The sequence below is a fragment of the Uranotaenia lowii genome, chromosome 2 (genome assembly GCF_029784155.1).
Source record: "Uranotaenia lowii strain MFRU-FL chromosome 2, ASM2978415v1, whole genome shotgun sequence".
In the NCBI taxonomy this organism is placed as follows: domain Eukaryota; kingdom Metazoa; phylum Arthropoda; class Insecta; order Diptera; family Culicidae; genus Uranotaenia; species Uranotaenia lowii.
Genome location: NC_073692.1, coordinates 268,628,016 through 268,645,039, shown reverse-complemented (window position 1 = coordinate 268,645,039; position 17,024 = coordinate 268,628,016). Strand labels below are relative to the sequence as shown.

The 17,024-nt window shown below is 35.6% G+C and overlaps 1 protein-coding gene across 1 annotated transcript in view; it reads right to left on the bottom strand.

The window, feature by feature from the left end:
* Positions 1-10,711, bottom strand: part of LOC129743817 (sortilin-related receptor-like) — a 66,209-nt gene extending 55,498 nt beyond the window's left edge. The window contains exon 1 of the mRNA XM_055736015.1: positions 9,895-10,711. Within this exon, the coding sequence (XP_055591990.1) occupies positions 9,895-10,212 (318 nt within the window). The 5' untranslated portion in view covers positions 10,213-10,711. The remainder of the gene's footprint in view (positions 1-9,894) is intronic.
* Between the last annotated feature and the right edge of the window lie 6,313 nt (positions 10,712-17,024).

The following is a 17,024-nucleotide window of genomic DNA, read 5'->3' as shown; positions in this document are numbered from 1 at the left end:
AATGAAAATTGTATTTAAAGGTTCAAAAATGATCGAATTTAAGTCTTAGAAAGAAGCTTGGTGAGAGAAACATATTCTGTATGGGACTGTTATGCGAGTAGATTTAAAAAAGGTTTGAAATATGCTCGCATAACAGTCCCATAACGAAAAAAATGTTGCTCCCGAACTTACCAATGACCCAATTTCGAAAATTTCAAGTCTTACGATTTATTATGACAACCTAGAACATATTCCATCAAATGTTTTTCGTTTCGGTCACAATTTCAAAATATATTCCAAAACAGAAAAAGCTGATTTTCTCGCTTGCTTGTTTTTGCATATGGGACTGTTATGAAAGTAGGGGCAGTACATTTCCTTTACAATCATTCCATAGTCTACATTTGGGCGCATTTAAGTATATTGTCTAAATTGTGTACGTATTGAATTCTGTTTGCATACTCAAAGCATTTTAATGAAAACAAGATGTTAAAGAAATTTGTTGTAAGCTGTACTCTGCCGTTCTAAGCAAGACTGTCCCATGTGACTTTTGGGTCATTTTCACTTTTTTGCTGGAAACACTCTTTTTTAGTGTTAAGTTTCGAATAAAAACACAAACAAGTATACTTTGTTCTGAACTTATACGAAATTTTCATCAAGGTGTTTGTCTCTATGTTGATGTTTCTACGCAAGAATGTCACACTAGAGAAAATTCTATTAAAAATGCAAATTTCATCAAAAAAAATCTCTTAATATAAGTTTAAACTGTTGAATATAATGTTATCCACTGAAAAAAACACTAAAATTGAGGGCGGAGGAGGAGCGAGAAGCCTTGAGTGTTTTATTCAGAGAAACTTTCACAAACATTTTTCGGTAGGCACTACTTAAAGGATCCATTCTCAACTATATACATTTTTATAAACAAAGAGGAACGTATTTCCCAAATTAAGGCTTAACTTGAGTTTTTAGGAAAAAAAGGAACTATGCTAGCTTTTAAAATGATAGAAAAATTGTAGCCGTGTGACAGTTTTTCGTAGAACTAGCATCGGCATGTGTTCTGATTCTACGCAAAAGTGTCACACGGGGCGTTTTTGGCTCTAATTTGCTGTTTTTTGTAGGAAATGTTATTTTCTTTTGTCAGAAAACATTGAAAAATGATTAACTTGTTCACTAAGAAAAAACTTACGGTGAATTGTAAGTTTTAGAGAAAAATTGAAAATATAGCTGAAATTTCAATCGCGTTTTTCTCGTTTGCACGTTTATTCACATGTGACAATCTTGCCTGTAACGGCAGTACTCTTTTCGTAAATTTTGCATAAGATGTGAAATAACCTCATAAAATGGAAGAAACACATACAGGGTGGCCACTCAAAATGAATTTTTAATTTCCCGCATTTTTCCCGCTTTTTTCCCGCATGATCTCACGAAATTCCCGGATTTATACAACAGAAAACCAAACAAAATTCCGAATGTTCATTTTTGAAACCATATAAACGAAAATCGATTAAGCTTTCTTTTTATGGTAAATGATCTATAAATTGTTTTTGTTTCAGTTATGTTTGCCAATTGACCTGCAAATCATTAGATTAGAGATAAGCAGGGTTTTTTTTTCAATTGTCTAAAACTATGTCACTAGATTCGAAAATGTTGATTATCATTTTTCAATTTTATTTGTATGTCATATATTTTTAAGTATTTTAATTTTTTCGTCCATCAAGCTTGCCTCTCTCTGAAAGTCGAAAAGCACCTTCAATTTGTTCGCTTCCAGTTCCTTACTCTCCTTTTCTGTCTCTCGCTCCCGTTTCGCTAGTTTTTTTTTCAAATTTTCCTCCATATTTTTGCTTTTAAGGACTCGACATATCTCGAATGAAAATTGAGAACTGAGACCATGCATCCTGGATTAACGATTTCGTTACCGTTATAGCTGTAACTCCCCCTGACCCCCTGAAAAGCCTCTTTCCATCGTCGCGTTGCCATGAGACAAAATTTTCTGCAATAAGGTCGTTAAATTGAAGAACTCCTTTTTCGATTCGCTCATAAGTTCCATCCAAAAAATATCCGATCGTTGTGTTTTTCTTCGATATCCCGAAATGATGTTCTTATTGAAGTTATTGCAAACAATTGTCCGAATTCGTCCTTAATTTTATCAGCACAAGCTTAAGTGTTGCTTTTCAACAAGTACTTCTAGACACAGGTCTAAACGTTTTTTGGCAATATCTGGATAGTGTGCAATCACATCGGGATTGGATGGGATAAGTCAAGGGAGATCGTATTGCCATTTTATTCAAAAATCGACAGTAAAACGAACTACAGCTATGTATTTCTGAATACAACGATATCCTTGTCGGAAACATGACCAGGCACTTTTGCTTTCTTAATTGCCGAATCCAATTTCTACGCTTCCAGCAGGTAGAAGATTTATTTTTGTGTTCTATAAATGTTTTTTTTTTTATTTTACGTTTAGCCGTTCAGGCTTGGCTTTACAACTTTCTTTATCAATGCTCTTACAAGCCCGGTTAAATCATCGAAGAGAAACGGAACCATACTCGCGTTAATAGGACTCAACGGTCGAAGCGGCCGTAACAAAAAAAAACTCAGTTTTGGTCCCAGCAAATTATCATCTACAGCTTTAGCCACAATGTCAAATATGTACCTTCGAACGGGAAATCGATGGAAAACTCCGCTTAAAATTTGAATGATTTTTCTTAATCCTTTTCTCCTCTTGTTTTTTTACCTCGTCGACAAACCGTTTGAGGTACGGTAGCATTTTGGCAGCACGTTCAGCAACGCATTCATTTTCCACCCAGCGAATGTCACACAATATTAACAAAAATATAGTTGAACCCGTTACTGCAGTATAATCTGCCCTTCTAAGTGAAATGTGTTTGAACAGGCTATACAACGTCCTCAAAAATTCATCCTAATTTCATTCACTTTTCCTCAGTCCCTCCTTGAACGCTTTATGTACAGTGTGAAGTCCACAGCTCCCAATGGTGAGAATCGTACGCCGGATTCGAAACAAGTTCTTGAACCTCGCTAGTTAGTTCCTTGAGCATTTTCCAATTTACTGCTGGACCAGCCATGGAATACTGGATCACTCGTTTCAGTAGATCAGGATTTTTAGAAAAACATAGTTTCACGCCATACAAAAGATCATTCGAGCGCGTCGACGATAAGAATATAGAACCAATATACCTTGCTTCAACTAGATTTGTGTTCCAGAAGCGCACACTAATATCCATTTGTTGCTTCTGCACAATCTTATTTAACGTTTCGTCAAATCCTAATACGAACTCGCTACAAATCTGTAGTAAATTGAAAACTTCATTCAAAAAATAGAGAGCAATACCGTGTGGAATTAAATAGCTTATTTATATTCTTCCCATTTCTATTCGATTAGAAATCTGGCTGTTCGGGAACATCCTTTTGTTGTTCAATGAAGCAAGTTCAAACTAATCGAAACAGTTCCAGTGCGGCAGGAGGATTCGTTTCGACCTGGTAGAAATCGGTCGAAGTCAATTGGAAAGCGACTGGTGAACTGTCAATCAATTTCCACTTGTTTCGACCTATTTCGACTGAACTTCATTGAACGGATTTTCACTGAGTCACAAATTCCCGACTTTTTGAAAAAATTCCCGGCTTTTTCCCGCTTTTTTCCCGTTGGATTTCAAATCCCGTCTTTTTCCCGTTTTTCCCGGATGAGTGGCCACCCTGCACATAGGTTTTTCAGAGCAAATGTCTTTTAATAAAAAAAGAGTACATTTGGTAAAATTTCATGAAAAGAAGAGTACGCCCATTTCTCGATTGAAAAAGAGTACATGTACTCTTAAAAGAGTACGTATGGTATCCCCACTCTAGAGCAATAAATGAGCACGATGACAGCAGTTAGAGCGAACCTAGGTTGCCTCTGGTTTGCCTCCAGGTGAAAAAAAATACGGTAAGAGAAAATGTCGATGGTTTACAAGTCTGGTTGCGGCAAATCCGAAGCAATCGACCATGCGCTCGCTCGGCTAAAATCCCGAGTCGATGGGCAGCGTTACCACATATACAGATTTTTCTGTAAGTATACAGATTTTTTGGAAATTTTCAAACACAGAATCTGTATATACAGATTACTGATAATTGGATATTTATACAGATTTCATACAGATTTTTAGAAATTCAGATATTTTCCAAGATATTTTGATTATACTTCGAGTCAATCAATAACCATCTATTTTGATGACTCAATCATCTATCAATTTTCACGCTTGCAAATACGGAAAAACTTCCAGATTAGAGTTTGGAACCGTTACAATGAAATACAACAAGCAAAGGGTTGAAGAAAGTTTTAAAACCTCTGTTTTAGAATCATATACCAAAATAAGTCATTGCATTATAGGAAATGTAACTTTTAAGAGTATAAAGACTATCGACATAATGTTCAAATCCCAATTGATTGTTAAACCCCATAAGGACACTGATCGTTATATTTAACGGAATATTTCGACCTAAATCTTTGAGTAACCGTATATCTCACACGTAGCGGGCATGTATTTTGTCCGTTACAATTAATCGGACAAAGTTAAACCAAAAACGGTTCACGTATACAAAATGTCACGTTTTACACTGGTTTGACATTTCGCACAAATATAGTGAGCGAAATAAGAATAGCACCACTATGTATTTTGCTTGTTAAAATATGAATGATTGAAATTCACGAAAATTTTCTTCCACAGTTTGTTCTGAATTGCCTAACGGATAAATCAAGCATAAGTTTACTTTTTTTGGTCGTAGCAATTGGCGTTGAGGACCAAAAATGTGAAAAATGGGTGCGGAATAAGAATAGAACCACTTGAGTTTTTTAACAAAAACATGATTATTTTTAAAAGTTTACTGTGTAAAAGTGAATAATAATGCTTCTACGAATTATTTGAATAGATAACTGCATTTTAAGGAGTTTTCCATAATTCCAAAGGTTTTCAAAGGTATTAAAAGAGGGTTTTAAGAGATGCTCCTCTAGCGTTAAGGAATTTGATATTTGAGCTATAAAACTTTATCAAACTGCTTGATTTCTTCATTAACATTCATAAGTATGATGCAAAATGATGAAACATAGATTTGAGGCTGAGTTTGAATTCAAAAAGCAGGTTGGAATTCAAAAATACTAATGTTTTTTAATAGTCAAACACTATTTCTCTAGTTTTAAGTCATAGATGGCAGCACTATCTTGCCATTTAACCAAATTCATGACCATTTTCGAATATCCAGGATTAATTAAGGAGTGCTGGATGATTTTGGTCAAGAAATAAATACATGTACCGTGTAAGCGCTTTGAAAATTCTAAGATCACTAAATCCCAAAAAAATAGAATTGCATCAAGGTCACTAAAAGTGAATTCTTGTGACCGATCATCAGAATAAAGTTATACTTTGCGATGGAGCTTGATAGACCAGACGGCTAGCAGTATTATTAGTATGATTTGCAATTGAATCGGAAGTTGAGATGAGCAGGAATTTTGGCGGTTGTATATTTTTGTGCTGGTGATTCTTTTGCAAATCCGGAAAAGCTTTCTGCAGAGTGACTTTCCACAAAATTGTGATGGGAAAATACCTCAAAATGATGAATATGGGCCTAAATAAACCTCGAGAGACAAGATTGAGACTAATACCGTATTTGTTTATGCCGAGTGTTGCACTAGTGTTGCACTGGTGCACCACTAGGTGCTGTCAAACTGTTTGTTTATTCGGACGGTGTTGCACTGGTTTTGACCTGTCGGAGTTCTGCTTACGGACGGTGGCCCACCGATAATTTTGCCAGTGTTGCGAGAGAGCGTGTGAGTGAGCGAGGTAGCAATACACTGGCGAGGATTTGTGTTTGTTTTTATCGGGTACGGTGGAACACTCCACGAGTGGAGAAAACAAATACAGTATAAGTTTGGTTTTAACTGCAAGATAGTGCTGCCATCTACGACTTGTGGTGTGTGGTTTACTGAACAAAATCAAAGATTTTGATTTCCAACCAGTTGACGATCAGACTTCGTTGGAGACAGACGTCTTCTAGTTACAGAGCAACAAGTATAACCTCAAAAGAATCAGCATTTCGGTATATTGTTTTCTGACCACGTGTTTATGATGGCGGATGAATTAATGAAAAACACGGTAGCTTTTAAGTTTCCGGAAAGTGCCTCTAGTCCATCTCTGGTTGAAATGGCCCGGTTTCTCAAAGGTTTCAATGCGGATAGAACAGAGATGGACTCATTCTATAAAGTTGCAGAGGAGAAGTCTTTGTTTATAAAATTTAAGACAAATGCCGCGATGATGGACGCCATTTCTCAGAACGCAGAGGTACTCAAATTTTTCTACTCCAACGGGAGTGCAGTGGAAGTGACTATGGGATTAGCAGAGTGTTCAACCAGATACGTAAGGATATTCGATTTACCTCCGGAAATCACCGATGAGAACATTGCTGCAGTCATGGATAAGTACGGAAAAGTGAAGAGAATGGTCAAAGAAAAATTTCCTCGGGAGCTAGAATTGGATTTATTTACTGGTGTGCGGGGATTGTACATCGAGTTGAAAAAAGAAATTCCAGGTTCTCTATTGTTTTTAAATCGAAGAAGGAGAATTTATTACGACGGTTTAAAGCAAAAATGTTTTCGCTGCAAGCAAGAGGGCCACATAAAGCTTAATTGCCCGCAGAATCAAGTAAATGAAGGAATATTGAACCAGAACGACGTAAGAAATATGGCTCCCTCAGTTAGCACAACTAGCCGAGTTGAGCATCAAGATATTATTAGTAACTCTGGTGACACTCAAAGGCTTGTTTCTAAACCCACAGAATCAGGACCAAAACTAGAAATAGAGCTGATAAGCTCGGAATCCAAAAGACAAACGGAGAAATCGAAAACTGATAAAAAGCAAAGTAGTTTCGCTGAAGTGCTCAAGGGATTCGCAGATTGAGCAGAAGGAAATCGAACAATCCAAAAAACAGACCACCGGTAAACGACATCGATCGCCAGTATCGGAGAACACAACTGACGCTACTGATGAGGATGGCTTAACGCAAAAAGCTTCACGACGTTTTCGGAAAGTAAAAAAAGGAACACCAGTTGATTCATTATCAAAAACAGCTCCAGTAGATAGCAGATGTTCCCGTAGTAAATAGTATTTTTTCTATGTCATTTGAAAGCAGTTAAAATTGACTAAATTTGAAATGAAATTTTTGTAGACATTAAGTTACATTGTAAGATTCAGTTAAATTTTAATAAAAAAAAAAATAGATTTACTGGTTGTTAAACATAAAAAAAACCTATTTTTTACTGATTCAAAATTAATCGGAAATGTTTGTTTCATCATTTCACGTCATTTTCATGAAGAAAGTAAGTAGTTTGGTAAAGAATTACAGCTTAAATATCAAATTCCTTAACGCTAGAGGAGCATCTCTTAAAACCCTATTTAAAACCTTTGAAAACATTTGGAATTCTGGAAAACTCCTTAAAATGCAGTTTTCTATTCAAATAATTCGTAGAAGCATTATTATTCACTTTTACACAGTTAATTTTTAAAAATAATCATGTTTTTGTTGAAAAACTCAAGCGGTTCTATTCTTATTTCGCACCCTTTTTTCACATTTTTGGTCCTCAACGCCAATTGCTACGACCAAAAAAAGTAAACTTATGCTTGATTTATCCGTTAAGCAATTTAGAACAAACTGTGGAAGAAAATTTTCGTAAAATTTCAATCATTCATATTTTAACAAGCAAAACACATAGTGGTGCTATTCTTATTTCGCTCACTGTAGAAGCCCGCAGTAATGAGCAGCGTAGCATAATAAAAAGTTCACCGTAGTTTAGCGTAAGTATATGGAATGAAATTTTTTGATTCAGATTTCAATAAAGAAATCTGTATCAAACAATTTCAATTTTTTTTATACAGATTTCAATACAGATTTTTGAAACCAGCTTTTCCCAAACCCGAAGAAAACACAATCAATTATCTTTACCAGGAGGAACTCTGTAACACCAGCTGTACCTGTGATCTTTTGTGGCGAGGTTATAGCTGTATCAAAAACTGTTGTGAATCTTGGGCTGCGGATGGACAATAATCTTCGATGGCGAGATCAGGTGAATGACATCATGATGAAGGTGTATGGAACCCTACGAACCTTCAATCGATTCAAAAGCGTTCTCTCCCTGCCTACGCGGAAAAAGCTTGCACAGTCAATAATCATGCCCTTTTTCATGTATTGTGATATTGTGTACTACCCTGGACTCAGCCAGGCTTTGAAAGAAAAACTGCATCGTGCCTTCAAATCCGTCATCAGATTCGTTCACAACCTGAGGCACAGAGAAAGTACTGGAGCTCTAAGAAGGACAATTACTGGTTGTGACCTTCCAGCTAACTACTCCTTACGCATCGGATGCTTCATGTTCAAGGCCTACAACAACAACGTTCCGGATTATCTACTTCAGCACATACAGCGCGGTCAGATGGATAGAACTAGGACATTAGTTGTCCCCCAGCATACTCACAGCAGCGGAAAAAGCGTTCTAGTTTACGGAGCGTCTCAATGGAATTCTTTAGCACTACCTATCAGACAGAAAAACACTATCTCTTCATTTAAGTCAGCTTTCTCTTTAGAATAATTTGTTAGAGAGTAATAGAATAGTACAGACTAGAACTAATTAATTCACTTGTTACTATCGAATTGTATTTCCTTGACCCTAACTATGATTTTATATCGATGGGCTGACGTTAAATCAATAAAGCACAATTACAATTACAATTACAATTACAATTTTATACAGATTAAAAAGATATTTTGGCTCGAAAATACAGATTTAAATGTGGCACCGCGACGATGGGTGGGGTTAGAGAAACAAGAGAGATCAATAGCGGGAAAGATCACATGCGGGATGGTGTTTTCGATAGAAGGTCCAACAGTTGATCGGCAGAGCTCGATTGCCCGTGTTGGCCAGTTTCATCACGTTCACCGTGGAGAAATAGGCTAACGCGCCTTTGTACTGAAGCGGAGATTGCAGGTTCAAGGTTCAATTGCAACCCCCTGGATCCTCGATGTTTGCGGCAACCCCACAAAATTTGAAGTTCTTTTAAACAGTCACCACTCGGTAAGCTGGAATTATGCCAAATGGCTTTATGCCACATGGCTTTTATGCCAAATGGCCTTTATGCCAAATGACCTTTATGCCAAATTGTTTTTATGCCAAATAGCTTTATGCCAAAAGGCATTATGCCAAATGGCTTTATGCCAAATGTCATATTCCCCAGTTTGACTTGTTTAAAAAAGGCCGATTTACATCCTGCATGAGAACATGTATACCCAAATCAATGCTGAGGGAAACAAGAATCTCTGCTCCCAAAATTACGCTTATTCTTTATCTTTCCGTGCGTACTGGGCGTTGAAGTTAATCAGGAAACGGGCAATAAACAATTTTCCAAAATCGTTGGTTTAAATCCAGCGTCACCGAAATGCAGCTGCTGCATTTTTCTACATCATTTGGCTTCGAGAAATATGCCGCCTTCTATTGTATCTATTGAAAGTATTTTTTTCCAAAAAACTATAATAATTCAACCAGTTTTTTTTATATTAGTAGCAAGGATCGTTCATGTCGTATACTGAAAAATCAACTACCTACAAATAATCCAATAAAATTAAGTGGAACAACAATAAAATATCCCCGTCTAGGTGTCTTCAAAATATCTCAAATATGAAATCAAACCAATAGCCAAGTTGGGCCATAATTGGCCCTAGGCAAAGTCGTGAAAACGCAGACAAACAAAAAAAAATCAAAGCAATAATTTGTTTATAGAAACATATTTTTATCATTATTGCGTAAATAAACGCCCAATGTCACCAATTAGCTAAATGTCAACAGGTGATAAGAATAGAACAATAATAATGTCTGAAGCGGCCTACCTTCTTTTCGATCACATCTGGTGAAATGGAGTTTTTCCCATCCTTGGCCATGCTCAGTGCATCCGAGGCCATTGAACCAGTTCCAGGCGTTCCAGCAGATGATGAACCGGGGCTTCTCTTCTGTCGATGTTCTTCTTCGTATCGGTTAATGACAACCGGCCGTCGAACTTGACTTAACTCTTCATCATAGTTGACATGCAACGTGTCCGGGGGAAATCCGTGCCTCACCGACTGGCCGATTGTTCCCTCCAGCACCAATCCGAAAAGCACAAGCATTATTGCTATCGTCGGAAAATACGACAAACTGGGACGCGCCATTTTGATTATTATTTTTTCTTCTCCCGATTCACCAGCCAAACAAAAATCTGTTCCGATTTACCCACAGGAACTTGGTCGAAAGATTATCTAGAAGCCCTCCAGATCCGATGCGGTTAATCTGGGGCACACACGCAATGAATATACCGTAAAATTTTCACTCACTACAGTCGCTAAATTTGTGTGCGGGATTATACAGAAAGTGCCACATTGAACCTTCTTTCTCCCCTAATTACTTTACCTGATGAAAAGATAATGTATCACTATTTTTTTCATCACATTTCGCCGCCAGTCCCCATTTTATTCCACTTGAACGACTGGCTTTGCAATCAACCCAGCAATTGCACCTGAGAAAATGCCGATTAGTCCGGTTGACGACGATAAAACAAACACTTTATCACGAATTAAAAGTTGGTCGAAGAGACAGAAAGAAAAAAAAACTTTTCCCGAGATAAAAACTCTTCCAAGCGCGAAAATGACGAGGAAGAAACGTTCACGGCAAGAACATGAAAATGACTGACAGAAATCTGACGGAAACCGAAGTTCGGCAGCAGGGGAAAGAGAACAAAGAAGAGGAAAAGATTTGTTCAGTGCTGCCAAATATTGTCGTTTTATATACCCAATAACATTGTAATTGTAATAATTGAAAATTCATTGTTCTATATTCTCATCGACACAAAATCTTATACCATTATTCGTTTTCACCACTCGATTGTGTTGGTTTTTTAAACAATCGTTCAAATTTACTAATTTTGCTTATGTTCAAAACTAGAAATTGAAATTATTTAAACTTAAGGTTGCTAATTCTCTGTGTTGCTAATTATAGCGATAATAAAGAACCCAAAAGGCGATCTTTTGTAGATAATACTTTTCTACCAAAACTATTAGGCATCACTGCAATCAATTCATCGCATTTTGTTGCGATGATTTTCGGGAGGAGCAAAATCTATCATAACATTTCATAAGGGCGAAACTAGCAGTTAGCTCGAAACGAGAAAAACCCCTTTTTAAATTTCGAAACATGGGATGGGGGATGGCAAGCTGATTTTTCTTGGGAACAAGAATCTTTTACTTTTTTCTATCCATCGGGACAAACGATTATGGTGTTTTCCTCTCAAAGCAGTACGGAGTTGAAAAAGTCCAAATTTCAACCAATGAGGAACCAGAATGATTGTTGTGTTAGTGTGCAATCATTCATAATCCTCTATAGGATTTGACAGCTAGTCCGGTTCCTTCCCTGACAGCAAAATTTCAGGTTTGTTATGGGCCCCAAAAAATCGGCTACTTTTGGCTCAAGAAAATCAAGAAATGTACATTATATTCACTAATCGTTGTGCATCAAAATGCATCAACAAGAAATTTCGCCCAATTGAATTTTATTTTTGAAATTTCAAGTGATTTTTAAGATTAATCCGCGTTTATTAATACTGTATTTGTTTTCTCCACTCGTGGAGTGTCCCACCGTTCCCGATAAAAACAAACAAAAATCGTCGCCAGTGTATTGCTACCTCGCTCACTCACATGCTCTCTCGCAACACTGACAAAATTTTCGGGGCAACACCGTCCGATGGCAGTGCAACACCAGGTCAAATCTAGTGCAACACTGTCCGAAAAAACAAACAGTTTGACAGCACCTAGTGGTGCACCAGTGCAACACTAGTGCAACACTCGGCATAAACAAATACGGTATAAGTGAAGTGCAACCGCATACATCCAGAATGACCGCTAACTCGATTTGTTTACATTTGGTAGTTTCGCCCTTACGCTAGAAATGCATTTTTTGACAGCGCGTTTACTGTTTCATCCTTCTTCAATAGGGCTTGTGACAGACTGAAACTTATGGACAAATTTTCTCCTAGCAAATATTGCCGGAACGAGTCTATTTAAATAAAAAAAAACTGTAGAAACTAATTTTTCGTTACAACAGTGAGAATTTGTAAAGAACTTATTTTTGAATTTGTTATATATATAAGACTTTTTGATAAAAAGGGAAAGAAAAACAAAACTGAAAACATCGAAAGTAGGCCTGTTCAATTGCCTACTTGGATTTGATTCGGGGTAAATACCTGGGTTGCCAGGTGCCCAGATTTGTCTGTAAAACCAAGACTTTTGACCCTTCTTCCAGATATTGGTCAGACACAGTTTTTGCCCAGATTTTTGCTGAGAGTGTCCAGATTTTCCAGATTTTCAAAATTGAGTGATGAAGTCAATATTCGTGTATCGTGTATCCGTAAGTGCCAGATTAGACTGAAATCTCAGTTGTATCCATTCGTATTTGGCCAATTATCATAAAACAATTTTTTTTAAATAAGATCGGCATGGTACGTGGTAGGATACAGTGTTTGTTATAAAGTTCTTACACCACCCCCCCCACCCCCGCTCACACGCATCGCCAAATTTCTGGTTTAGTACCAAATTTGAGATCTTCCTTATGCACAGACACTCCCAGACTTTTTTTCAAAATTGCCCAGATTTTTCTTCCGAAACACCTGACATCCCTGGTAAATACCAAAACGAACGAATAAAAATCTAGAGTTTGTTTTGATTAGGTCGTATGAGCCACATTGCGTGTATCGAGAAAATCGCTGTTAAAATTTTTAAACACATTTTTAATTCTAGTATTTTGAATAACTCTGAGAGTTGTCTGGAAAAATGGTATGCGATGCGGAAATAAATGAAGAACATGCTAATGTTTTCGATATTGCCAATTTTTTGGTTAAATTCATTAAAATGTTCTTACGACATTATGCATTACCTACTTGGCGCTAACGTCGTTATGCAAAAGAACATTAATTACGTTTAAACTAGAATGAATTCTTCTCAATCTTTCGAATTTCCATCTAAGTTACTAGAAAACTGATACTTGACTTAATAGTAAACAGAAGTGTTACCTTAAAGTACTTGTACGCAGTGATGACCGGAATCGGTTCCGCGAGGGACTGTCCATCAGGAATATTTGTAATCAAATAATGTTTTCCATGTTTTCAAAACTCTGAAAATATCACAAATCCTAGCAGAATCTCTACACTCAGAAGAAATTCTATTCTGAATTTCATAAGATACGTCTTATGAACCTCTGTTTTGTGTCCAAAATAATTTTTCATAAGAGTCTTATGAATTTCTTTCATTTTCATAAGAAGTTCTTATGAAGAACGGAAGAAACAGCTTTGTGAAAATAAAATGAACACATTCATTCTAAACGGCAGGAAAAAACTCACAAGATTGTTTATCATCAGAAGCAATTAAGAAAAAATAATACATTTAAAGTAATCGTTACATTGATCTTCTCAACGGTAAGTTTATTTAGCAAATTATATAATTTGTGTGAATTTTGAAAAAAAAAAATTGGAAATATTCATAGTCCTTGAATTTTTGATATTTTTTTCCGCACTTTAGCTTACTGGCTGACCAAAACCGAAAGGCCCACAGACCGGAACCAGTAGCGGATTTTCCCAAGGTTTTTCCGTACATCCGCCAACAACTGTCGTGTCTGCTGATTCTGTGGGAGAATTTCATGTCCCATTACGAGGATAGCGAACAAATAATCTTTTTTTACTTGGTTTTTTGGACAATTCAACCGGAATAAAATTGCATCTGTGGCCATCATTGTGAAAAAAAGATTAATAAATAGTGATGAAATTTTAGAAATGGGACTCATATTATCAATGTCTCGGAAAAAAATCAATTTTTATGACATTTCCAGCTTTTTGAAAACAATCTTATGAAATTCCAAATGTTTTGACAAAATCATAAGATTATCTTATGAAAAACCAAACTTCCTCTTTCAAAAGATGTTCATCCAAAAAGTTCATTTCTGTCATACGATAATCTTATAAATTTCATTAATTTTTCTTATGGCGCCAGTTCATAAGAGAATCTTATGGCATACATAATAGTATTTTTCTGAGTGTACTGATTCGACATTTCCATTTATGAACATCAAAAAGTATCAATCTCGTCCATAACATAATGTTGTCAATTTTCTTAATTTGTATGTTCTAATTACAGAACTCCATAATAATTAATAATTTAATATTTATCAATTCTAGCGTAACATTTCAAAAGGGCGAAACTGCCAAATGTAAACAAATCGAGTTAACAGTCATTCCGAATGCACGCGGTAGCACTCTACCTATCAAACGCGGTTTCATCTTAAAATTGCTTAAAACTTTCAAAAAATTGATAAAATTCAATTGGGCGAAACTTCCTGTTGATGCATTTTCGTTGGAACGTGAAGTTACGCCTATTCAAAATGGAGTGAATTTTTCTATTCGTGTAGAGCCAAAAGGCGTAACTGAGTTGACCGTGTGTGACAAAACGGCCTAATTAGTTTTTGCGTGTAGGATGAATGGGCGTAACTTCAAAATCAAAACAAAAACGGCCGATCAATTGGGCGAAACTTGCAGACGTAACTGAAATCAAAAACAATAATAGGGCGAAACTCGAAAATCTCTGAAATTACGTGAAAAAAGTTAAAGTTCTCGATAACCATCGAACAATAAGTGAATATAATGCACATTTTTTGATTTTGTTGAACAAAAAGTGATCGATTTTATAAATAGGATTTGAATAGGTGTTCCAAATTTTCAAACGCGTTTTTCTCGTTTCGAGCTAACTGCTAGTTTCGCCCTTTTTAAATGTTACGCTAGAATTACTTATGTCATCCGGCTTATTGCTGCTGAATATCGTAATTATTTTTTGATATAGCACATATGAATTTATTATATTCATTCCACTCATTTTTAACGTTAAGGAATGTTGATAACAATTTACAATAATCATTAATCAGCTATCTTGACAATGGAATGGAACATACTTCGACATAAATAAAAGCTAGGAAAATTAAAAACAAAACCATGTTTGATAACACTAGTTTACAAAATTTAAAAAAAATCATGAACTTGATTAACTGACCAACATTTTTAAAGTAAAATCGGGCGCTGAATCCGAAAATGAAATTCAAAAAAATCTCAGTAGAACCGTTTTTGAGTTATACTCCAAATATGAAATTTCGAAATAATTAAAAAAGTTCTTGTACTTAGATTAAAATATCTCGGACGGCACAACAGTAATTTGAAATCTCTCTTTTGCATATTGAAGGTGAATAAGTTATCTATCGATCATCTGAACACTGTTTTTGCGTTTGACCAACAGTATTGTTGATATTAGTGACTTTATGAGAAAAAAAATTATAAAAAACGCATTTTTTTTAGAGAAAATTTTGTTTCAACGAAAGTTTTAGACTCGATGGTAGCATTTAAAAATCTGATTTTCTTTTGCGCTTAAATATCAATTTAAAACAAAGATTTTAAGTGCTTATTTATCAAAATCGGTTGAAAATTGAAGAAGTTATGGCTACTTTACCATAACTGAAATTTTTGGAGTTTTTAATAATTTAACGAACCGCAGTACACTTATCATAGTATAGGAAGAATGGAACATGATATATCTCACTCGCTCTAAGTCAAAATTATTCATTAGCTTACCAGAAAGTCACATGCCAAATTTCAGGAAGATCTGACCATAGGGAGGGGTTGCTTAAGTCTCAAACGAGAATAAAATTTTGAGGTATTTTGCCCGGAAGGAACGAAAAATACTGGTTTTTCATCAATAACTTTTTTCATCACTAGCTGATTGTTTTTTATGGTTGATTATCTTAAAGCCTAAGTTGAGACAAATATTTCACCCGAAGACTGCAACTCGATTGGATTAGAAACAGAAAAGTTATTGCGGTTCAAAGGCCGCAAATTTTGTCCAATACGCAATGAGTACTTTTTACGCATTGCATTTTATACGACAATTTTCGACCAAAATACAATCTTTGACCCGCAATAACTTTTCTGTTTCAAATCCAATCGAGTTACAGTCTATGGGTGAAATATTTGTCTCAACTTAGGCTTTAAGAAAATCAACCATTAAAAACAATCAGCTAGTGATGAAAAAAGTTATTGATGAAAAACCAGTATTTTTCATTCCTTCCGGGCAAAATACCTCAAAATTTTATTTACGTTTAAAACTTAAGCAACCCCTCCCTATGGTCAGATCTTCCTGAAATTTGGCATGTGACTTTCTGGTAAGCTAATGAATAATTTTGACTTAGAGCGAGTGAGATATATCATGTTCCATTCTTCCTATACTATGATAAGTGTACTGCGGTTCGTTAAATTATTAAAAACTCCAAAAATTTCAGTTATGGTAAAGTAGCCATAACTTCTTCAATTTTCAACCGATTTTGATAAATAAGCACTTAAAATCTTTGTTTTAAATTGATATTTAAGCGCAAAAGAAAATCAGATTTTTAAATGCTACCATCGAGTCTAAAACTTTCGTTGAAACAAAATTTTTTCTAAAAAAATGCGTTTTTTATAATTTTTTTTCTCATAAAGTCTCTAATATCAACAATACTGTTGGTCAAACGCAAAAACAGTGTTCAGATGATCGATAGATAACTTATTCACCTTCAATATGCAAAAGAGAGATTTCAAATTACTGTTGTGCCGTCCGAGATATTTTAATCTAAGTACAAGAACTTTTTTAATTTTTTCGAAATTTCATATTTGGAGTATAACTCAAAAACGGTTCTACTGAGATTTTTTTGAATTTCATTTTCGGATTCAGCGCCCGATTTTACATTGGAAATGACCTTCAGTTTACTGAGTTCAAAAATGCTGTAAACTAGTGTAATTAAAGGTCAGTACAGTGAATTTGATTTATTTTTCTAATTCCAAATTGAATGAAAGTTTCATTAACTCTTCGATTGATTGATTGGTGGCCCTGAAAAGGGCCGTTTGTTAAGATGATAGAATTTGAGGCAA